At 34.7% G+C, this 25811-nt stretch overlaps 1 protein-coding gene across 1 annotated transcript in view; it reads right to left on the bottom strand.

Moving 5' to 3' along the window:
* The window catches only part of wwk (anoctamin 8 white walker), a 90544-nt gene that overhangs the window by 36237 nt on the left and 28496 nt on the right, over nucleotides 1–25811 (bottom strand). Inside the window, exons 8-10 of the mRNA XM_072531585.1 lie at nucleotides 7578–7760; nucleotides 3355–3490; nucleotides 575–630 (exon numbers count right to left, since the gene is read on the bottom strand). Of these exons, the coding sequence (XP_072387686.1) occupies nucleotides 575–630; nucleotides 3355–3490; nucleotides 7578–7760 (375 nt within the window). The remainder of the gene's footprint in view (nucleotides 1–574; nucleotides 631–3354; nucleotides 3491–7577; nucleotides 7761–25811) is intronic.

The following is a 25811-nucleotide window of genomic DNA, read 5'->3' as shown; positions in this document are numbered from 1 at the left end:
TGAAGAAATTGGTCAAATGTCTTCCGTTTCATAGCTATCGGGATGTTACTCTTAAAGATGTCTCTTAGTGAACCATACTCCTCCCAAGCAAGTGTTATTCGTCGTTGAAATCCACAGGTCTGATTATCCTTGCTTATTCTGATTTCATGACCGAGATATATGTACTTTTCCGTCAATTCTACCACTTGATTTTGGATGGTTAGGTGTTCGCTAGGAACCAAATTTATCATAATTTTGGTCTTACTGATGTTCATTTTTAGATCTATTGTTGAAGATACGTTTTCTAATTCTTGTAGCATTTGTTGTGCTTCACGCAGGTCTTCGGTAATACTAAGTACTATATCGTCGGCAAAACGCAGATGATTGAGCATTTTCCCGTCTATTTTTATTCCTCTATTTTCCCACATTAGCACTTTAAAGGCGTATTCGAGGACCGTTACACATGATTTTTGGTGTTATCATAAAGAGTTTTACTACCAATTTCTTTCAAATACACACACTAAAATTTTTTGTTATATATTTTAGATGTTGATAAAGTTCGGTTTAATCTAAATCTAGTGCTAAAAATACAAACCAGAGCAACTTTCCCAATAAGATGGTTTTCGTATTTTGTCTCAAGTCGGTAATTTTCTAAAGAGCAGCATGGTAAAACAAAACACAACATGAAATGCTTAAAAATGATGCAACTCGAATATTTGTACTAGGAAAATTGGCTATATACAAAGAAATGACTATTCTAAATATTTTATTTCTTGTAACACACTATTAGAATTATCCAGAAAGTTTTAGATTAACGAGTTTGATTTATTTGGATTAGTATAAACCTTTGAGTCAAGCTGAGTTGTATGCCTTACTCTTATCAGATAGTGAAGATCAGGTTGAAGAGCTGGACGAAAGCAATAGTGAAGCGAATAATAATCACGGTTTCGGAAGCACATGAAGGTAATTTATCAATTACTGAATTGGAGAATGAGGAATTTTAGCGAGAACAGCTGAAAATACAGATAGTGAACGATCTAATGTGTCTGATGTTATGTGCGAAGGGAGAAAATGGCGTTATTTAGCTCCAAAAAAGGGTAAGACGTAAATAGACATTCATGGATGCATTCAATTTGTTTTTTTTCTGAGAGTATAATGTCAATGATTATTGAGTATACTAATAAGAGAGCTATTGAGTTCATAGCTGCGTATAACAGTAAGAACGAGAAAAAAATGAGATAGGATTGAAGTTGATCTAGTCGAAATGCGTGCTTTCTTTGGTATGCTTATATTATGTGGAAGATTCAGAGAATCTCATGAGAAGGTGCATAATTTATGGTCCAATACAAATAATGCATTTAGACTTTCTATTTATAAATCTTCTCTAAGTCGGGGTAGATTGTTAGTATTTTGAAGTATATTCGCTTTGATAAGTTGGATACAAGAGCATGAAGGAAAGAACGATATAAATTAGCTCCAATTCGAGAAATTGCTTATTTGTCCAAAATTGTAAGGAATCATACGAACTATCTGCTTTTTGGTAGTATCAATGAGCAACTTATAGATTTTAGGGGACGTTGTCCATTTCTGATGGCATGTTAGGATGTTTCGAAAGAAAAATACTAAGGCGCATCTATGGAGCGGTAAATGAAAACGGTATCTGGAGAAGACGATACAACTTCGAACTCTATAGGATATACCAGGAACCAGATATCGTAAAACACATAAAGATAGGACGTCTGAGGTGGGTAGGCCATGTAATGCGGATGGAGCAAACTGACCCAGCTAGAAAAACGCTCCTTGATAGACCTATTGGTCAAAGAAGAAGAGGAAGACCCAGAACAAGATTCCTAGATAACATCGATGAAGACATGAGAAATATGGAAATACGTGCTTGGCGGAGGAAGGCGATGGATAGGGACGACTGGAGAAAAATTCTTGGTGAGGCTAGGACCCACACAGGGTTGTAAAGCCAAAATGATGATGATGTCCATTTCTGATTTATATAGCTAGTAAACCGAAGAAATACGGTACAATGGCTTGGAACCTATGTGACGCTGAAAATTTTTAATGCTGCAACTTTAAGAAATATACTGGAAAGATCAAAGATCATGATCAATCTGAACGTAACCAAAGCCCAAGAGTTGTCAAAACACTTGCAGAACATTGGTATAGAACTGGTCGAAATATCACAACTGATAATTTTTTACTGACATTGCTTTATCTGAAGAACTCTTATCCAAAAATTTAACTCTTGGGTACTATTAAAAAAAAATAGGAAGAGTTTGCCCAAATCATTGCTTGAAATGACAAATCGTTTACTGTATTCTTCAAAATTTTTGTTCACTAGAAACATTACTTTAGTTTCATATGTAACCAAACCTAACAAATTTATCGTATTATTATCGACCTTTTACAATTAACATGAAATTTCTGGTAAAGACTAAAAGTTTAAACCAAAGATTATATAAAGAGTGTATAGTTTAATACACATGCAAAAGAGCAACAAGAAGATGGCCCTTACGCATTTTTTTCTCAACTTTTTGGATATTGCATGCTACAATGCTTTCGTTTTGTGGAATATGAAAAATCCTGAATAGAACACACAAGTAAATATAAAACATCGCAGAGAACTATTTCTGAAGGAGCTTGGAAAACAATTAACATCGTCCAATATAAAACGAAGAGCTGAAGCAATACAAGAAGAACCCACCGGGTACCATACATCCGTAATCGTTGCAATAGAGACCACCGGTATTAGTGTAAAGAAGCAAACAGAAGTGCCAGAATCTGCAACAAAACGAGATCATTGTTATTCTTGTAGGGGTAGTGACAATAAATCTTCAAAGAGGTGTGGCGTTTGTAAAAGATTTGATTGTTATTTGGTCCTAATATTCATTCAAAACATGAAATTAAATGCAACTACTGCCAAAAAGACTAGGATGGGGAACCATCTTAAAAAATTTAAACAAATACAATAATTTAGGATTATAATTTTCACGTTTCTTTGTTTTTTTTTTGTGAAATTAAAGATATTCTTTAATAATACTGACCATTTAAAACACCCTTATAAATAAAATGAGAATGGGTCACGCTTGACCCATCATCATAATCTGAGTAAGTAAAATAATCTCCGTACTCTGAAGGTTAAGATTTGTTGTACCATCAAGGACAATCTCAAACCAATTTTGTAAAAATGCATGATGCCAACTAATTAAATCAGATACATTTCGAATGGATGACGATAAAAATACTCCTATTCTAAAATCTTTCTGGATTCGTTTGAAAGAAAACGCATAAATACTAAGAATATATACAATTAATATATTCGAATTATCTAAAATCATGCAAGAAAAATTATACAATAAACCTCACCTTTATCGTTTAACCAGATAGCAATTTTAAAGTAGGCTTCGTCCATTAAGGAAATAATAACAGCCAACATTATTTTTGGTAAATACCCAAAACAATGAGGCAACCCGTGATTCCGAAGAAAACTGTCCCAGTAGTCCTAAAAATGTATAAAGTAGCATTACTGCAGTACATAAACATATAGAAATAAAGTGATATAAGGTTGAATGCTCGAATAAATGAATTTTATTCAAATAAAAGACAGATATCGAGCAGTTTTTATTAAATCTTGCCCAAGTACTTTCGCTCCTAGAGCATCTTCAGGGACATTTTGTCAAAGTAGGCTATCCAACAATATATGGAGAATGTCATAAATATCAAATGATACATTAACACAACATGATCATGATTAATGTTTATGACATTCTCCATATATTGTTGAATCGCCTAATTTTGACGAAATGCCCCTGAAGGTGCTCTAGGAGCGAAAGTACTTGGGCAAGATTTAATAAAAACTGTGCTCGAAATCTGCCTTTTATTTGATTAAAAATATACAAATAATATTTTTGGTAAAAACAATGATTTAATCTATCCGACAACTATGTCACTGTAAATGGTATACCCCAGGGTTCTACTTTCGAGTTCTACCCTCTTTCTACTAGCCATCGATGATATTTGCTCTCATATAAAATCTCCCGTTAAATTTGCCCTATACGCAGACGACCTTATTGTATTCTACCAAGGAAAATCCATAGCTGCAACCTCATCTTTATTACAAAATTTAGAGTTAATTGATCATTACAAGTTTTAAGGACTAACCGTCATAACAAACTCACCTGGCGTCGTCATATTGATAAAATAAAAGGCAACTGTTTAAGCAGAATGCATTTGTTAAAGACGTCCCAACATCAATTGGGTGCCGATGAAAGTGTACTACTCAAAATATATCGAGCTATAATCCGATCCAAATTAGACTATGGTTGTATAATTTACTTGTCCGCATCCAATAATTTATTACAATCGTTAAACTCTGTTCACAACACTGCTCTCCGAATATGCTTGGGGGCATTTTGATCCAGTCCCGCTGAAAGTCTCTATTGTGAATCTCATGAACTCCCCCTTTATCTTCGGAGGCAGCAACTACTCCTATCTTATTCTAGCAGCATTTCATCGAATTCGACTAACCCTGTATTTAACCTTCTGACTTCGCCAAGACCTGGACTCGTAAACTCGCCCAGATGTATATTTTCAGTCCCACAGATCTTTCAACCCTTGTGCCAAATCAGATCATTCCCGCCATGGCCTATACTACCTTTTATAAACAATTTCCTCTGTAAATTTAATAAGCAACAAACAAATAATATCATTTTTCGACAAGCTTTCAACGATATTGTGAATACATCCCACTATGATAAGGTGCTTTATACCGATGCATCCAGAAACGCAGATGGAGTTGGCTGTTGGATGTACACAGCATCAATGTTTTCTGGAACAATAGCTCTGGCACGGAATTCGCCATTGAAGTTGGTGCGTCCACGCTTGAATTCTTCAAACCATCTCAACGAAATTTTATTTCGTTTATGGTTCATAGGGCTTTTACTTTTAGGATGGTTAAGTTATCTACCTGTTTAATGTGATGGCTATCTTCCGATCTGTTATAGTCCTTTTCCATCATATTGATAGCACATTATGTATGCAAATCCTCAACAGGTCAAAAAACCATAGGCGTCACCCTATACTTGTTTTGAAATAAATAAAAAAAATTAATATTTTAAGATGCCGTCAACAATTCATTATCTTTTAAAAAATCTTCTGTAAAATAAGTGTCCACTAATCTCACTATACCTTTTTTGTGCGTAAAAAATGTTTCACGAAATAAATTAATGTAAACAGTAATTTAAAGGTGATTATTGTTTTCTATACAAGTTATCGCCTGACACAAAAAGAATACCTTCTTTAAACGATTACCTGGAATTACTAATAAGGCTTCACTAATGATAGTTTAAGTAGTTTTTATGCCACATTACAGCTTATGCCAATAATATAAATTAGAAATTGTTTGCATCTTCCATTTAGTTTGTAGATGTACATTGTTCATGTCTTACCTACCTACGTTTTTGGTGTCGATATTTTGTTATTTGCATTTAAAAATGACGTCGACAACAGGTTTTATTCCGGTTAAGTGTAGTTTTAAAGGTGCCTTCAGTCTAAGAGAGAAAAATATAATATTAAATGTACACGATGCACTTGTACATCAACGCCCTTTAAGTAATGTTCGTGAAATCGTTAACATGTGTTCAAATATGACAGGGGTTGGAGAAGCAACAATTTATAGATTCCTAAAAGAAAGAAAAGGAGGAACTGTTTCATCTCCCAAGAAGAGTGGAGGGAGTAAACCCTTGGAAATTGAAGAAATACATAAAAACATGATAAGACGCAGCGTCCACTCATTTTTTTCAACAAAGAATTTCCAACATTGGACAAAATCCAAACATTAATTAGAGAAAACGAAAAGTTACCAATCATAAGCAACAAGAAATTATGGGGACTATTGAGAGAGATGGGATTTCGTTGGCAAAAGAATAGAAGAAAATCCGTTTTAATTGAAAAAGATTACATTGTATGTTGGAGACGAGATTATCTAAGAACTATTAAAAAGTACCGAGAAGAAGGGAAAACAATTTTTTATTTGGACGAGACTTGGCTAAATGAAGGTCATACTGTACCATATCTATGGGTTGATACAAATGTGCAAAGTTCCCGTCAGGCATTCATCGAAGGTGTATCTACTGGAATAAACAATATTCCCGTTGGAAAAGGACGCAGACTCATAATAACCCATATTGGAAACGAATACGGTTTTGTCAATGGTGGATTATTAAGTTTTGCCTCAAAATCAACCAAAGATTACCATGAGAAAATGGCTGCTGACGTTTTTGAAGAATATTTTGAGCAAATGTTGGATTTAATTCCAAAAAATTCTGTCACAGTCATGGATAATGCTAGTTACCATTCAAGACTAGCAGAAAAATTGCCAACAACGGCATGGAAAAAAGGAGAAATAATCGAATGGTTGGATAAACACGCAATTGAGTACAACGAGAATTCGACAAAAAAAGGAATTATTACCTATTGTAAGGCAACATAAAGCAGCTTATAAAAAATATATAATTGATGAAATGGCATTAAACCGTGATGTAATTATTTTACGTTTACCCCGATACCACTGTGATCTGAATCCGATAGAAAATAGATGGTCTCAAGTAAAGGGTGAAGTCGGACGCAACAACAAAACTTTTAAATTAGAAGACTTACAACAATTATTAGAACATTCCTTATCAAAAGTAACTCCAGAAAGTTGGAAAAATGCTGTTAGTCATGCTCACAAGGAAGAAAATAAAATGTGGAATTTGGATAATATGACTGATGCAATGCTGGAACCGGTAATAATTAACATTGGAGTTGAAGATTCCTTAGATTCTGAAGAAAGCAGTGAATCTGAAATGGAATTTGATTAAAATAATATTCATTTTTTTACAAATCGGCCCCTGTTACGGCCACAAATTATTTTATATATAACCAATAAAATAAACATCTTACATTTCTTGCAAATTCATTAGTACCTGTTAATCTCCATCACTCCGACACTGGCAACTTTATTTAGGGATAAGTAACCCTCAAAACTATTGTATTCTATTCTGCTTCAACCTTTATACCTGGTGGTCATACTCAATTTAAAATTGTTTTCCTATATACTTCTGTAAACTTGTTGACAAATATCTATTTTTCATTGAGTCACCCGTATCAACAGTTTAGGGATTTGCATACATAATGTGCTATCAATATGATGGAAATGGACTATATCTCCGAACATTTCCTTGTTTCTCTAATTTCTCTATTACCTCGCATTTGCTTATAAAGAAGTAATACCCATTACTTCTTTTATCTGTTTGTGTATATCCTTGAGGCGTACATATTCCTACTGTTTTTTTTTTAAATTAATTTGGCATCTCTCTTTAATGAATTTCATAACTGTGTTTGTCATTCAAGGTTTCTTCTTTCGGTACTCTTGCTTTTGTATTTCGATATCTGCTGTTTATAATATAATCGCAATCCTAAACCTTCTCCAGATATTCTACTTCTTACTTGCATTTTTTTTTACTATTTTATGCATCCTGTCAAAAACCGTTGACTAAAATGGACTTTAAAGTAAGCTAACGACAGAATAATACAAAAAATACACTCACTTGAATTTGTAGCGAAACAATCATAATACAAAATACTGCAATCAAGCAGACTGTGATAATAGGTACAGACACAAAATATCGAAAGACATGTCTCTTCCATGGCGGATGGTAAGGCTCCAGCCTCTTGGTCACTGGACTAGTTTCTAATGGACCCTGAGAACAAATTATAACATGTCGAGGCAGCTGCGGATACATCGACATGTTTAATCTAGTTAAGCACTACTAAAGCACAAATGAAAACTGATTATTTGGCAATTCGGATCAGTAAAAAATAATTTAAAGAGCCTTATTAACGGTTTATACTGTTCAATGATTGAGATATATTTTGTTATTTCTGTCCCTACATTATTTTTATAATATAGTAGACTGTTCAGTAAGTTTTGCGGTTTGATTAGAGAGGGCGTTGCTACTTGCCTAAGTTTCATTTCAATCTGGCACTTCAATCTTTGTTTACAAGCCGTTTAGTATCGACGTGTCACAGTATTTTTTAACAATGGGAAACATCAAGTGTCGTGCAGAGATTTAAGTTTTATTTTTAGAAGGTTTAAAAGCAATGAAAATTTATGAACGAATGCTGAAAGTGTATAAGGAGTCTTCGCCTTCAATTATTCAAAATTCAAACGTGGTCGTACAATTCTTAAAGACGATCCACGTCAAGGACATCCAAAAACAGCAACCACTCCAGAAATAGTAGAAAAAATACAAGATGTTGTATTGGAAAGTCTCTGAGTGAGTGAGAGTGATTTGGTAGAAGCCCTAGGCATCTCATTGTGCAATGTAAGCAATATTTTGACTGAAGTATTGGGTTTCAGAAAGCTGTGTTCACAATGAGTGCTGCACTCGCAATGGAAGAAAAACACATTCGAACGAGGCTTTCTCTGCAACATTTAGAGCGTTTACGAAAGGATAAAGTGGATTTTGTGCGTCGATTGATCACTATGGATGAGATTTGGGTCTATCACCATGATCCTGAATCAAAACAAGAGGTTAAAGAGTGGTGTGAACCGAAACGAGTTCGTGTCCAAAAATCTGCCAAGAAGGTGTATGCATTTGTTTTTTTTTTTATGCGAAAGGAATTTTATTTGTGGATTACTTGCAAGCTGGTAAAACAATAAATTCTGAATGTTATTGTAAACTTTCAGACCAGTTGCAGCAAAAAAATTTGTGAGCATCCACCGTATTCCCCAGATTTAGCCCCTAGCGACTTCCATATGTCTCAATCCTTTAAAAAAAATTCATGCGTGAAGTGTTTTTCATCAAATGAGGAGGTCATAACAGCTGTGGAAGCATATTTTGCAGCCCTTCCAGATTCTCACTTCAGGGATGGAATTCATGACTTGGAATCTCGTTGGAACAACATGAGACTTGGGAGTATTGATGTTCAGGGAGACTATACTGAATAAGAAAGTGTCTTTCAAACCATTTCTTATGAAACTTATTGAATAGCCTATTATACGTACGTTTAGAAAGCATATGAAAATTTAAAAAATAATTGTATCAGCCACCCCACTTATCTGTCCCGGGTAGATGGGTATTATTATTTATTTTTGCAAAAAATCGTATCAGGCGTCAAAATTTTCATCTAGAACTCTAGTTTTTAATACCCTCTTAACATAACCTTAAAATGCCAATCATATCAAGGTAGTTCACCAAAATATTTGATATATACACCTAAAAAGCTTTTAGCCTAAAAGGCTAAAAGAGAAGTTAATACCCAACATACCACCTAATTCAGTTATAGTTTGTGATAATGCTAGTTATCACAATGTACAGATAAATCGAGCTCCTAATTCCATTGTTTGAAGAATGAAATGATTAAATGGTATATACATATACCTTTTACTCCAACGAGTTTAAAACCAGAATTATATGAACTCATTAAATTTCATAAGGATCGATATGTAACATACACATTTGATGAGTTGTGCCGAGAATACGGCCACACTACTTTACGGTTACCCCCGTATCACAAAGAGTTAATAATTAACTTAAGGTTAATAACAATGTCAGTCAAAGGAATGTCACGTTTAAACTTGAGGACGTAAGAAAATTAGCAGAAGAAGAATTTAATAAAATCGGTATTGAAGAATAGAAAAACGGTGCAATCATGTTATAAAAATAGAAGATGAATATTTTGAAAGAGAAATACAAACTGATCTATATTTGGAAATTAATCCTATCGTCATTAATCTTCAGGACTATTCGAGTGACAGTGACTGTGAGTCTTCTTCTGACGAAGACATATGAATATTATTAGTGTAGTATAATGTTAATACTTGTGTTTAAATTTAAATATGGTTGTATAAATTAATCAATACATTTGTCCTCCCTGTATTCCTACGATCCCTATAAGTACCGCCATCGGGCTCGTGGAATGCGTCCCTTTGAGGGAGAAGAGCACCAGTCGTTGAAAAGAAAAGACGCAACCCGGCACGGGAACCCATGCACGCATATTGAATTGATTTCGTTCGTTGTTTTGTAGTGCAAACCCTGGTAATTAGACCCAGCGGTAAGTTTTTACCTAGTTTTACCTAAACCTATAAATTGTTTTTGATTGTTTATTGCAACCATTTAAATTTTAATAATTATTTGCACCAATGAGGAAAAGTCCATTTTCTCGCCAGAGTTACCGAAGGAATAGTTCTGTTAATTAAGTACTATTAATTCGTAATAGTACATTTGTTTGTCAATACCCCACATTGGCCTATCTAGCCGGATTTAAACTCATTTGTTGAAAAAATATTTTGTTTTATTTAAATTTTAATGGTTGGTTTCGTCGAATGTCGTATTTTTTATCGTTTTGAGGGTTCTTATCTTAAGTTTGCGTCTCTTGTCGTGGCTCGAGAATAATTTATGACCTTTTTGTAAAGTCGACCATATGGGACTTTTAAAAAGGGGATTATCGTCGTTTTAATAAAGTATCGAATTACAAATCGGTAATTTCGGGGTTTTAGACCACATTTTTGTACACTTTCGTTTGTGTAATATTATTGGAACTTGTTAAAAATTTAAAATGGAAAAACTTGAAGAAAAGAATAGGAAGCTCAAATTTTTAAGAAAAACTGCTTTAAATGATATTCAGTTAATTTTCGATTTAGGTTTTAAGGCCCTTTCAGACGTTTCTATTCGCCCTTTATTTAAAATTAGACTAGAGGAATTAGATTCGATTCGCGAAGAGTTCTTAAAACATCACACTAATATTATTAGTAATATTCTTTCTGTACCAGACGCAGATACGAGGGTTGAAGAAAATGTTCGGGAATTATTTTTGGAACAATTTTATAAAATAAAACTATTTAGTGCGGAATTATCTGAGCCACAATTTGAAACTACAGAACCGTTTAGATCAGTAGTAGTTCCACAATCTAATATTCGCTTGCCTAAAATAGAGCTGCCGAAATTTAAGGGTGATTTTAAGGAGTTTAGTTCGTTTTTAGACTTATATAATTCGGTTGTACATAATAACGCAGGCCTAGCAGACGTAGAAAAGTTTAAGTATTTGAAAGGATGTTTAGAAGGGACTCCACTTAGTTTGATTCGTAATTTGTCAATATATATATATATGTGGCTAAACACCCCTTTAGGGGTTACGCCGCTTACGCTCTCTAGATCTATGTTTTGAGGTAGATCAGTCCTCATGTTCCTTATTTAATTTTCTCAGTTATTTTTCTCCATTGTGTCCTATCTCTGGTTTTTCCTTTCCACTGTCGTATGCCCGCCTTGTTGAGATCATTTACAACTTCTTGTAACCATGTAGATCTTGGTCTTCCACGTCTTCTTTTGCCAGCTGGTGTCCATTCCAATATTGAGAATATCGTCGTAGTTGATCCTGATCTCCATACGTGTCCTAGCCATTTTGCTCTTTGTTGTTTTATTTTACACACTATATCTTCCTTAATTTCTTCCAGTAGCTCAAGGTTCGTTCTTTGTCTAAATTCATTTTCATTTATTTTTATTGGTCCCAGTATTGCTCTTAGTATTTTTCTTTCTTGTATTCTAAGGTTTTCCTCTTGTTTTTTTGTCATGCTGAGGGTTTCGGCTGCATACATCATCGTCGGTCGAATTATTGTTTTGTATACCTTCATTTTCGATTTCTTACTCAATAGTTTATTTTTTAGTAATTTCTTATTTGCATGGAAGGTCTTATTTGCTGTAATAATCCTTTCTTTGATTTCTGTTTCTCTTTCTCCATTGTTTGTTATTAATATTCCCAAGTACTTAAATTTTTCGACTTCTTCAAAAATGTATTCGCCTAGTCTAACCTTTTTGTTTTCGAAGTTTTTATCAAATCTCATTATTTTTGTTTTTTCTTGGTTTATTTTTAATCCCATTACTTTTCCTTCTGTTACCATTTCATTTAACATTTTTTCCATTGTTTTTCTATTTTTTGTTATTAGCACAATATCGTCAGCGTATGCTATTATTTGTCCTTCTCTAGTTCTAAGGGTACCTTTGTTTATTTTCCTGACGATGTATTCCAGGGCAAGATTAAACAGGGTTGCTGATAACGAATCTCCTTGTCTAACCCCTTTATTTATGACAAATTCTTCTGTGTCTCCTACTTGAGTTTTTATACTCACTACAGTTCTACTCATTGTCATTTTTATTAATCGTCTTAATTTGTTTTGTATTCCCATTTCTTTCAGAGCTACCATTAATTTTGATCTTTTTATTGTATCAAATGCTTGCTGAAAATCTATAAAAAGCAGTTCAATTTCTATTTTATATCCATGAGCTTTTTCCATAATTTGTTTAACTGTATGTATGGCATCTGTTGTAGACTTTCCCTTAATAAATCCGCATCGTAATTTGTCAATAAATAGCGATAATTATCAAATTGCTTACGATCTAATTGTTAAACGCTACACAAATGTTCGTCGTTGTGCGACCGCGCATTGGGATGCGATCTTGGGCGTACAGAAAATATCGGTAGTTAATTCGAAAAATCTGGCTAAATTAGTAGATACGTTTTTAGAAAATTTAGCCGCATTGAAAACATTAGGTCTTCCGACAGAACATTGGGATTTTATTATGTTTAATTTACTTTTGTCGAAATTAGACGCGGATTCAGTAAAGTTATTTGAGTTAGAAAATAAATCGAATAAAATCCCGTCATTTCAAAAATTGGTAGAGTTTATTGAAACTCAGTACATTGCTTACGATAATTTGAATAGTAGCTTAAGTGAATCTAAGAAATCGTCGAGGGCTCCAACTTATACGGAGCCAAAGTGTAATTATAAAAAACATTCCAATGAGTCAAGGCATAATAGTAGTTCATCCTTTGTTACAAATTCGTCGTCAATATGTTGTGCTTTATGTAAACAAAGTCATTTTCTTAACCATTGCTCGTTGTTTTTGAAAAAATCTCCAAAAGAAAGATACCAATTTTGTAAAGAATCTTCCTCGTGTTTTAGGTGTCTTAATCAGGCTAATCATTCTGTCAAGTCGTGTCCAAAGGCCTTTAAATGTAGTAAATGTAATAGTCACCTTCATAATAGTTTGTTGCACTTTGATAGAAATCGTTCCAATAGTCAGTTGTCCACAGAAAATACTAATAATTCAGGGGCATCGGGAGTCGAACAAAATTCGCCTGAAATATCACATTGTGCTGCTAGTTTTGTAGGGAAGAAAAACGAGACAAAAAAGGAAATTTTGCTCGGTACCGTTTTAGTTCACGCGATTGATAGTAAGGGGTGTAAACAGCCCTTGAGATGTCTGCTAGATTCAGGTTCAATGAGTTCGTTCATTAGTCGTAAAGCTGCCAGTAGATTAGGTTGGCCTAAAACTCCTTGTTCATTTGAAGTTAACGGACTCAATTCGATGCAAACGAAACTGAATCAAGGTCAAATCAGTTTTTCTATCCAACCTCGTCATCAGGAGTCACCGGTGTTTCACTTGGAGGCTATTATTACAGATCGGGTTTGCTCGGATTTGCCGAGCACCAAAATTGACATATCGACGTGGAATTATATTAAAAATTTGAAGTTAGCCGATCCCGAATTTAACTGTAGTCAATCTATTGATTTGTTAATTGGTTGTAGCATATTTTCGAAGGTGTTGTTAGAAGGTAAAATTGAAGGTAAAGCGGGACAACCAGATGCCCTAAATACCGTTTTTGGTTATATTTTGTTAGGACCTACTAGCACACCTAACCTTTCGTCGACTTCGCTTGTTTGTCTTTCAAATATTGAAGACCCACTAGATTCTTCGTTAACGAAATTTTGGGAACTGGAAAACGTACCGGAAGAGCCAGTTTCAGAACCACAAGACGTTCTGTGTGAGAACATTTATCTGGAAACGCATAATCGAGACGTCTCGGGTAAATATGTTGTGTCTTTGCCTTTTCGTGAATCGCCGCCTTGTTTGCAAGATAGCTATGATATTGCTTTAAATAGACTGCTATCATTAGAACGGCGCTTATCTCGTCAACCAAGTTTGAAAAAAGAATATTCTTTTCATATGCAGGAGTATCTTGATTTAGGTCATATGCAGTTAGTCTCTAATGCCGAAAAGAAAAGGGGAAAGTATTATATTCCACATCATTGCGTTGTGAAACCAGATAGTGTTTCAAGTAAAATTCGAGTTGTATATAATGCGTCTCAGAAAAGTCCCAGTCGCGGTAAATCTTTGAACGACTATTTACTGGTCGGTCCTAAGCTGCAACAGAACATAGTCTCGCTGTTGTTGAATTTTAGACTTAATCGTTTTGCGCTGTGTGCGGACATTCGTCAGATGTATCGTAATATTTTAGTCGCTCCTGAACACACGGACTATCAACGCGTGTTATGGAGATTTTCTAGCGCTGAGGAAATTCAGGAATATCGTTTATTAACCGTTACTTTTGAAATAGTATCTTCGCCGTATCTCGCTTTAAGAACTCTCCAACAATTAGCATTAGACGAAGGCTCTCGTTTTCCTAACGCCGTCTCGCTTATTCGTCATGCTTCGTATATTGATGATTTTGTTTTTGGTGCTTCGACTCTCGAAGAAGCACAAACTTTAGTTAACGAATTAGTCGCTTTGTTAAAGTTAGGAGGCTTTGAATTACGGAAATGGTGTTCGAATGAATCCAAATTGTTGTCGCAATTTCCTGAATCCCATATTAATCCTCACTCCATTAATTTTGATCCAGAAGCAAATGGTCCTTCATTAAAAATCCTTGGTTTGAAGTGGATTGCACAGTCCGACGTCTTTCAATTTTCAGTCAAATTGCAAGACGTCCCTTGTACCAAAAGATCGTTTTTGTCCGAATTAGCTCGAATTTATGATCCTTGTGGTTACTTAACACCTATTACCTTTTTCATTAAACATTTAATCCAACAACTTTGGGCAACCGGTCTTAAATGGGATGATCGTCCTCCTTCGGAAATAATTCGTGTATGGGAGCAATACAAGAGCGAACTATCTCTTATTTCACAGTTCAAAATTCCTCGTTTTTTGAATATTTCCTCATGTCCCATCTTGGAGCTTCATGGATTTGCCGATGCTAGTGAAAAGGGATATGCTTGTGTCGTTTATATTCGTAGTATTGATACTCGTAACTGTGTGCCAAATCGAAAGTAGCTCCTATAAAACAGATTACTATACCTCGATTAGAATTGTTAGCTGCTGTTCATTTGGTAAAACTTATGTCGTTTGTGTTAGAGTCGTGGAAGCATATAATATTTCAAAATGTGTATGCTTGGGTAGATTCTCAAATCGTATTGCACTGGATTAAAAGCTCCCACTCGAGATTCAAAACTTTCGTCGCAAATCGCATTTCGTATATCCAGTCTCATAGTCAAAATTATTCTTGGCATTATATCGAATCTCGAAATAATGCAGCTGATGCGCCTTCGCGAGGCATGCTACCGGCCGCTTTTCTATCAAAATTAGACTGGTTAACAGGTCCTTCGTTTTTGTATAATATTCCATTAATTTTTCCAGAGGTTCCTCCCTCATTGCAGGAAAAATCCTCTTTGGAAGAGATAAAGAAAGCTTTAGTGTTTGTTTCTACTCGTGAGGAACATTTTCTGTCTTGTTTGCTGAAAAATAAATCGTCTTTTACCTCGATCCAAAGGATTTTGGCTTTTATGCTGCGATTCGCGCACAACTCTCGTTATAAAAGGTCGAAACGGTCAGGACCCTTGACTTTCGTAGAATTAGAAGACTCGTTGATTATCCTCGTCAGATTTACACAAGAAAAGTATTTTGAAGAACATCTTCAATCAAATTCTTTTCCAAAACCATTTCGTAAGTTGGGAGTATTTTTAGATGATAGTACTCAGTGTTTAAGAGTAGGTGGTCGTCTATCTCAGTCTTCGTTATCGTATGAAGCAAAACACCCGTTTTTGTTACCAAAAAAATCTCGCCTTACTACTCTTCTAGTTCGTCATTATCATGAGAAGTATTTACATGCTGGATTTAAGAGTACTCAGTTTTTGGTTAGTCAAAGGTTTTGGATAATGTCTTCTAAACAAGCCGTTAATTCGGTATTGTCCAAATGTATTAGATGTTGGAAACAATCTCCTAAAAACTTACAACCCCCTATGGGTAATTTGCCTAAATTTCGTCTCGGTGCCATTAAACCCTTTTCGATTTGTGGGTTAGATTATGGTGGACCGTTCTCGATAACCATGTCTCGTTACAGGGGAGTTAGAACTCAAAAGGCCTATTTGTGTCTATTTGTATGTTGTGCTACAAAGGCTTTACATCTTGAATTAGCTAGTGATTTGACCGCGGAAGCCTTTTTGGCCGCTTTACAACGTTTTATCGCTCGGAGAGGTCGAGTATCGCAAGTGTTTTGTGATAATGGCACTAATTTTCATAGTGCTTATCGACAGCTTAGTAGCTTCATGGAGAGCGCTCTCGATAAAGAAAATATTAAGTTTTCATTTGCTCCTCCTGCTGCTCCACATTTTGGTGGTATTTATGAACGGGGAATTCGTTCTGTAAAGGAACATATTGTTCGTATAGTCGGGGCTCAAATTTTGACCTACGAAGAATTTTATACCGTTTTAACTTTAATTGAATCGGTCTTAAACTCACGCCCTCTTACCCCATTAACTAACGATGTTGAAGATCTCAATGCGTTGACCCCAGGACATTTCCTGACTCTTGAACCCTTGACCTCTTTGTCTGTGCCTGATTTTTCGGAAGTATCCTTCAATCGTTTGTCCAGATGGCAGTTGTTACAACGCATCCATAGAGATTTTTGGGCTCGATGGCGAAAGGAATATTTGCACACCTTGCAACAAAAGTCCAAATGGTTAGATTCTGGCTTTGTACCTAAAATCGGTGCCTTAGTTGTTTTAAAGGAGGATAATTTGGCTCCGTGTAAATGGCCTCTCGCGGGTCTTGTTGAATTGCATGAGGGTAAAGACGGTGTAGCTCGAGTGGCTACCGTGCGTACGATCACCGGAACCTTAAAACGGCCTCTTGTTCGAATCTGTCCCTTGCCGATAGATGAAGATTAGATGGTCAGCCTTTTTACTGATTTTGTTTGGGCCGGCTTTTATCAATAGAATCACGATGAAACCACCATTTTAATTTTAATTTTTTTTTATTTTAGTTTAATTTTGAATACTTGTTTAAGATTTGTATAGGAATTGTTTGTATTAATTATCGTTTTAGTTGTTTAAGTAATGATAGTATTTAGAATTCGTTTTGTTTTTTAAAGACCTTATGGCCTTTAAAGGGGGGAGAATGTTTAAATTTAAATATGGTTGTATAAATTAATCAATACATTTGTCCTCCCTGTATTCCTACGATCCCTATAAGTACCGCCATCGGGCTCGTGGAATGCGTCCCTTTGAGGGAGAAGAGCACCAGTCGTTGAAAAGAAAAGACGCAACCCGGCACGGGAACCCATGCACGCATATTGAATTGATTTCGTTCGTTGTTTTGTAGTGCAAACCCTGGTAATTAGACCCAGCGGTAAGTTTTTACCTAGTTTTACCTAAACCTATAAATTGTTTTTGATTGTTTATTGCAACCATTTAAATTTTAATAATTATTTGCACCAATGAGGAAAAGTCCATTTTCTCGCCAGAGTTACCGAAGGAATAGTTCTGTTAATTAAGTACTATTAATTCGTAATAGTACATTTGTTTGTCAATACCCCACAACTTGTAAATAGATGATTATTAGTTTTTTAAGTTGTGTTGTAATGTATTTAACTAAAAAAGTTAAATATATTAAACTCTGTATTAGTTTATTTAAATAGTCATTGAAAATATAATTTCGCTATTTTTTTTTAAATACCACACAACAGCCGAGTCACTTTTTTGTTAAGTTACAAAATATTCTTTTTCCCAAATGAATGATTAAGATAAGTAGGGTTTAAGTTAGCTAAAAAATAAAATTATTATAGTAATTTTGGCTAAAAATATATTACTTGAAATTAATGATTTTATTTACGTATTTATTCCATGGCCCTGATTCTATTTCATTTTGATGTCGAAATTTAAAAGCGACTACGCCATGACAGTCGCAATCGCTAGCGATTCTAATTCATTTCGATTGTAGTTAAAACTGGGGATATTTACTTTATCATTTTGACACTGCTGAAAATTTGGGTTGGCCCTCTTGTTTATTGGCTGCACGCTGCACTACGCTTGTTAAATGTTTGTTTTGGTTACGTTACGTGAACGTCTTTTTTTTTTTCTTGTTTGAGTTGTTAAATCATAAATAGAGGCCATTCTCAATTATATTTTGAATTGAAAGAAAAGATTGCAAGGAAAGAAAAAAGGCGATGTGGGAGATCCTTAAATTATAACCAATAAGGTTAATATAACCACTAAGATTTGACTTAGTGGTTATATTCTAATATATTTTTAAATTTACTTCAGCTTAGTAATACTTACCCTAAACATTTTGGGTATCCTAGAGGCATAAACACCCTCCTCCAAATATGGTTCTAATACCCTTATCAAATAATTTGCAGCTTGTTTATTAAGCCGGAATTGCTGCCTAAATTGAGCATCACTTAGTGAAAAAGGATTTTGAGTATCCCGTAACATTCTTCTTATCCTCCGTTGTGAGCGTCGGATATCTATCCTCTCTAATTCCTCCAAAACCAGCAAATGTCCGTAAAACGCAGCCATATTAATACTTTTTGCCTCAGTTTTCCTTGCAAGAATCAAAACACAACACCAACACCGCCTACCTAAACTGAACCTAAGTTCACTTCTCCCAGTCCAGCCAGTAATGTCAGATTAATTTCGACTCAAAATGAAATTTCAACCACTTTCTTGAAGTTGAAATTCATTTCGATAAATCGAAAATTAGTGACGTCGTGTGGTTAGTTTAGCTGAAATCCACAAGGCTCGCAAAGTCGCATTTCGACGTCGCCATATTAATTTCGACATGTTTTGAGTCGAAATCTCAATTAGAATCAGGGCCCACTCCAAATATGCACGTCACTGTTTCACAATGTTCTAAGTAACCTATGTAAAGTTTGCTTAGCAGAAAATGGTTCACTTTAGTCGTAAATATTATTAAATTGATCTGACTTGGTCCATTGTAAGACCTTGTACCTCAGGTAAACCGTTGTTACCTGAAACCGGGCCTTTTATACTATTATTGGTTAACCCAGGATGTTTATATTCGGTACTAATTGAAGTTAACCATTTACCGCTAAACAAACTTTACCAATCGTATCTACCAGTGGGCGTGCTCGAAGTATCATAAATGCGCGCCCTTGGTTCTTCATATTTGGCGACTACTGTATTAACTATTTTCTGGTGCCTTCAATCTTAATAATTATAGCACTGCATTTAAACTGCTAACATTACAGACGCATTTTGACAGGATAAAAGAATAAAGAGTAAATTTCCGCATACTTTCTGAACCTACTACTTATAATGTGCTTGTGAAATGGGAGCATACTTTGAAATACAAAATTATTTCTCTAATTTTTCTCCAATATACTTTTGGAAATAAACAACAAAAATGGTCAAACAAATTCTTTATTTTATCATCAGTCGTAAAAAGTTAATTTTAGTCTAGACTCATTTCAGTTATTCCACACCATGGAAATCTTCAGTAAAATCTACAAATTAATGATTTCTGTAGAGGGTAAATAAGGAAATACGTTATAATAATTTATGTTATCATTTCGTGATATATTCGCAGATATTGGAGTAAAATTCAGATATAATAAAGAAATTTACTTCGCGATTACTTCATCATAATTTTGTTTTTAATCGAACAAAAGAACCAACAGGATCCGAATTACCAGATTTCATAAAATCGAAAAAGAAATATAATGTGCAATAATGTTTAGCTTTTCTATAGATTGATGTATTTAGATGCCAAATTAAATACATGCAATAAATTCATACGTTTTTAAGATGTATCCAAAAATTGCACGTAACACGCCAACTTAGAATAGTACGAAGTTATTTTAGGTGATTTATTTCATTATATTGATGTGTATATTGATTATTTCGGCGTCGAAGTTAGTATCTGACGCTTGCGAATAATGTCTCAGTATGGCACTGTTATGTTTGCCAAGTTTATCTAGTTCTTCTCGATATTCGTACACTAGCTGAGAACATAAACTTAGGGCTTCTAAAAGCCCCCAAAAACTTATCCTGGTACAGACGTAGAATTAGAGGGTACACGTAAACTCATCACCAATTAGCATAAGTACCCTCGGACATAGTACGAACTCATCACCGCCAAAAAAGTAGGGATTTTAAAATAAACCCCGAGAGATTGGTAAACTCATCACCGGCCTACCTGCATCCCGTGGCAGGTATAGACTATAAACCCCTTGCATACCGCGACTTGGGACATAATCACGTAAGCGACCTACGAAAACTTAAGTCAAAGTCATCAGCATCATTCACCAAAAGATTGCAACTTCTTTCAAAGAACACCTGACAACAACGGACATCTCTTGTATTCGGAGGAATATGAGAAACGATCATTTGCCTTTTATGCCACCTGTGCCGAAGACAATGGGAAAGCGCATCGAGCAATCCGACACATGAATCTAAAGACGGACCGCGATAAATGTTTTGTGTTGCAGAATGATTCGGAACAAACTATTATTATTTTTGGCATTCTTGAGAATTTACGTTACTTGGCGAAAGCAGAGGCATATATGCCGAACACGCATAAAATTAACTTTCCATTGCTGCTAAAAAGATACTTTTATTATTGTTGTTGATATAAGTTTTAAAACATCTGATTGCTCCTCAAAATTGATATCAAAGTTGTTTAAGCCCAAATTCGGGTTTGCGTGTACCAAGTACGAAGCGACCACCACGGGAGTGATCGCACCGATGGCAAGAGATGTACTAGATAACGAGCTAAAAGAATCCAATTTTTTGAGCATGTCAACAGATACATCAAACAGATATGATGTTAAATTAGCACCGATAGTTGTTAGGAATTTTGAACCTGAGAGGGGTATACCTGAAAATTTACTCGATTTTCGATCTGTCGCCGGAGAACCGTCTGAAATCTTGGCAAATCACATAATGTCGATAATCAAAAAACACGAAATAGAAAACAAGGCGGCTGCTTTCTACGAGGCACTAACAACGTCTTCTCCAGGCTCAAGGAATTTGGCAGTCTCGGCGTTAACATAAAAGGCATTGGTTGCAGCGCAAACATCGTTCACAATACAATCCAAGTTGCAGATGATGGTCTTCTTGTTGAAATAGAGGCTACCGTTGTAAAAATATACAAAAATTAGTGAAACATGAAAATACAACATTTCTGTTTTTATTACCAGCTGTGAAAAGAATCCTGAAGCAATAAGAAGGGCTGAAATCTTATTTTCTTGCTCAAGTAAACTGCCCGCTCGCATTGCGACAGTTTTTCGCAACAGAAATTGGAACACTTTACTTTTGGTTTGTGCTCGCACAGTTAAATGTATTCAACACATCCGTTGAGTCTATGGAGAAAACTAATTCAACTGTGACAGATGTAGGTATGGATTTAACAAAGTTAAAAACTAATCTTCAAAACAAGATGGAAAACAAATTTCTTCCACGAGCAAGCTAAACAACTCTTAAACCAAGTGAAAGATTTCATAAATGTCGAAAACTTCATGAGTGACGTTCACACTTTTTATAAGCACTGCATTCCTTATTTAGAATTATGGGAAAAGAGCTTAGACGGAGACCAAGATTTTGAGTGGATCTGCTTGAAAAATGAGCTTAACTGGAGTGAAACCGAAAAAGCAACAGAAAATATAAATAAAATGCAAAAAAATTCAATCGAAAACTAAAATAATGATTGATGAATTATTTGATGTGGTGTTATTGGCAAAAAAAGGTTTCTTACAACAAAATTCTAATGAAGCTAGTTATTCTGAGAAATGGGTCCAGCTATTCACCAATTTTCACGAGCAGCATATTGAGGTGCCAAATTAAAAAAAAAAACTGTGGAGTTTTTGCATCTGAGAAAAAAGAATTTTTTCACAGATAAAAAAAATGTGGTCTGACGACCGGGGATGGATGGAAGAATGTGTTGTGGAAGCCTTGTTTACGTGCAAACTCAACTTAAACATGTCATGCAGTGACCATAAATTAAGCGAAAAACAAAACGAAAATGAGCCTCTTCCTCTTATACGTCCCGGTTTGGCTTTTCGTAATTATGGTAAGCCTATCTATAGGTGTTTTAACAGAACAGAATCAACGTTTAAACTAAAATCAAGAACTTCGAAGCATGTGATGCTGACACTATAGCATTAAAGTTATGGAGAAAAATCAACTCTGAATGAATCAGAAAATTCAACTCGAACAATTGATTCAAAATATCGAATCGATGCATGATGATGCATTTCTTCAGTTTTTTAAGTGTGTTAATATTCATTAAATATTTTAAACGATATGGAGCCCTCATGAAGAGGGGCCTCGGCTGAAGAAAAGCTTAACGGCTTCGTAACCTACGTGAGTGGTTTAATCAGTCTTTGTGGTCTCTTCAGAGCTGCGGTGAATAAAATTATGATAGCCAATATGATATCCAACGTTCAGTAATGGACATGGTACGGGGTCAAGATGTATTTTGAATAAAAATATATCATATTTAAATGGCAAATATGTTTTATCCCTTCGACAATTTTTTTAACTATTCTCTATTAATTTCTATACCGGTCTTCGCGGTATTTCAAAACTGAAGTATCAGCATATCTATTATTTATACTCATCAGAGATTTGGTAACTTCGATAGCTGTAAATTTGTTAAAAATATAGCAATATTTGGACACATCAACGATTTCTAATTAGAATTGTGATTTTAAATTATGCAAAAATGAAGCAAAAAAACTGTTAAAAATCGAGAACTTAATCAGAATTTTGATAACTGCAACTGAAATGCTAATATATTGCACTTTTGTAGAAAGTTGATATCTCAAAAACAAAACTATAGGTCTACAAATGTTTACAAAATGGTCTATCAAAGATTTTCTATGAATTTGGTTCAATCCCAAAACGTGATATTAGGAAAATATATTTTTGTGACCTTGTGACAATTCATGTGTTACGTAAAAATATGAGTCATATTAAAAACCTGTAAACATCTTGTTTATTCACTTATATGTTTTAGATTTTACGAGACCCTTCGATTAGCTGGCAGAAATTTACCTGAGACGGAAGCTTCCAGAAACCGGTCGGACGATGACCCGGATTTACCTTCTAGTATAAATCAGAGGGATTCTCCTGAATTCTCGACCGGTTGTATTTTTATATATAATAACGGAGCTTTCATTGAAGAAAACAGTTAATATCTGAAGACCCGCGCCAGCGATTTTATTGTAACGTTCGTCAAATAAATTGTACAATAGTTTAATAAACTGATATAAATTACCGTGTGTTTTAATAAATTAAAATAAGAACGATATAATAAATTAGTAAAGAATTAATAAATAAAATAGAACAAATTATAAGTTAATTAATGAATTCATAACACATGTATTAAACACGAAATGTAAATAGACAAAATATCAATTAGTGAGTATTGCTGACACCGTTCGTAATATAGTACGCAACCCGACCTGGATTACATTTGGGATTGTTAAGTTATCCAGTAAATTAAAAAAAATACAATTTGCATTTTTTTGGAAAGTGAAACATGGAAAATTAGTTGCGGTAACGTAGCGGGAGCTCAGTTTCAATTCTATACTTCATCTAAAATTCTAATTTTATACTGTGAAAATGTATATTAGGCTAAATATACGCAAAAACATGGTAAAGCTACTAGGTTTAAGAGGAGAAATTAATGGAGTTCAGTATTAAAATGCTGGCCTTAAACAAAAACGACAATTAATTTTCTGTCTTCAAGTTCTGTCTAATTTGTGTATTTCCGAAACCAATTATATAGCACGCTAGTTTAGAGCTTTGTCTTTTTATTTTAATTTTAGAAAAACAAATATTATATTTTATTAGTTTCTTAATTTTACAGTAGCGGAAGGCCTACGAATAGGAAATCAGTAGCTAAACCAAGGTGAAAAAATATTTGTGAAATTGTGTTATTATAATATATTTTCTTAATGTACCTATAGCGGTATGTTTTTAGAAAGATATCAACTTTTTACATGTTTAAAGGCATTCACACTAGACTTTATACATGAACGGTATATACATGATATGTTTGTTTTGTTTTAAATGATCTAGTGATTGCTGTATGAGAATAAAATAAAATATTTATATTATTTCACACAAAAAAATATACTGCCATAAAAATTATACTAAAATGATGGCATCTCCTGAGGTGAAATATTCCGGAAGCAAACAGTTTTTTTTTTGGATTTTTAGGCGAGAAAGATGTATTTTAGGGAAACACCGTTACAACTTACAGATAAATTGAATTGGGTAAGCCGACCTCGCCTAAGGATAAAAGCAAAGGAAATAATAACAGAGTATCATATAAAACACTGAATTACGTACAAAAATAAGCTATATATATTTTAGTTGATCTCACACAGTAAACACGAACTAGTAAATAAGCCTAAAGTATATGAGCTACTCAAAATAAATGCTTCGTAAACTTAGTAAACTGATATATCTTTCTACATACAAAATTTCCCAAAAGTTGAAGGTGAAGCCTTACTACTTTGTCAAAAAAAAGTAGAATAAAAGGAAACATTCTTACGATATCTTTTTTTTTTTAACCTATTCTCTATCCTTCCATTGTTGGATGTAGGTCTCCCCCAGTTCTCTCCATCTTTCCCTATCTTGAGCTGTTCTCTGCCATGTGGGACCTCCTTGTTTCCTGATGTCATCTTTCCACCTCATCTGTGGTCTGCCTCTTGATCTCTTTGCATTGTATGGACGCCACTTTCCGATGGCATTGTTCCATCGTCCGTCTTGGAGACGTTCATTGTGTCCAGCCCATTTCCATTTCAGTTTTGCTGCTTGTTCTATCGCGTCTACTGTCTTTGTTCTGGTTCTGATCCACTGGTTACGTTTTCTATCTTTAAGTGATATACCCAACATTTGTCTCTCCATCGCTCTTTGTGCCTTCCTTATCCTATCCAAATTGGCCTGTGTAAATGTCCATGTCTGTGCTCCGTAGGTGAGCACCGGTATTATACAGGAGTTATATACCTTGCTTCGTAAGTATAGAGGGATTGTTTGATTTTTTAGAACGTAAGAAAGTTTGCCGAACGCTGCCCATCCCATTCTTACTCGTCTCGATATTTCGGCTTGATTTTCTCTGTTAGCTCTGATTGCTTGTCCTAGATAGATATACTCATTTACCTGTTCTATTTTTTCTGTTTGTATTTTTATTGCCTCTTGGTCTTCCGTGTTTGTCATTACTTTTGTTTTGTTGAAGTTAATTTTTAGGCCTTTTTGCAGTGATTTTTCATGAAGTTCATTCAGCATTAATTCTAGTTCTTGTCGTTCCGAGGAGATCAGGAGTATATCATCCGCATATCTAAGGTGATTTAGGTACTTTCCGTTAATACATATTCCTCTGTTTTCCCAATCTGTTGATTTTATTATATCTTCGAGGGTCAAGGTAAACAGTTTAGGTGAAATTATATCGCCTTGTCGGACTCCTCGTTTAACTTTTATATTATCCGTTATTAATTTGTCGTCCAGAATTACGGTCATGGTTGCGTTTTGGTAAATATCATGTATCAATTGTCGGTATCTTGAATCTATGCTACTATTGACCAGAGCTTCTTCCACCGCCCAGTGTTCAATACTGTCGAAAGCCTTTTCATAATCTACGAATGCTAAGTACAGCGGAAGGTTGTATTCATTGGTTTTCTCAATTAAGATTTTAAGTGCA

Source organism: Diabrotica undecimpunctata, chromosome 5, assembly GCF_040954645.1.
Source record: "Diabrotica undecimpunctata isolate CICGRU chromosome 5, icDiaUnde3, whole genome shotgun sequence".
NCBI lineage: Eukaryota > Metazoa > Arthropoda > Insecta > Coleoptera > Chrysomelidae > Diabrotica > Diabrotica undecimpunctata.
This window is presented reverse-complemented; position numbering and strand designations above follow the sequence as displayed.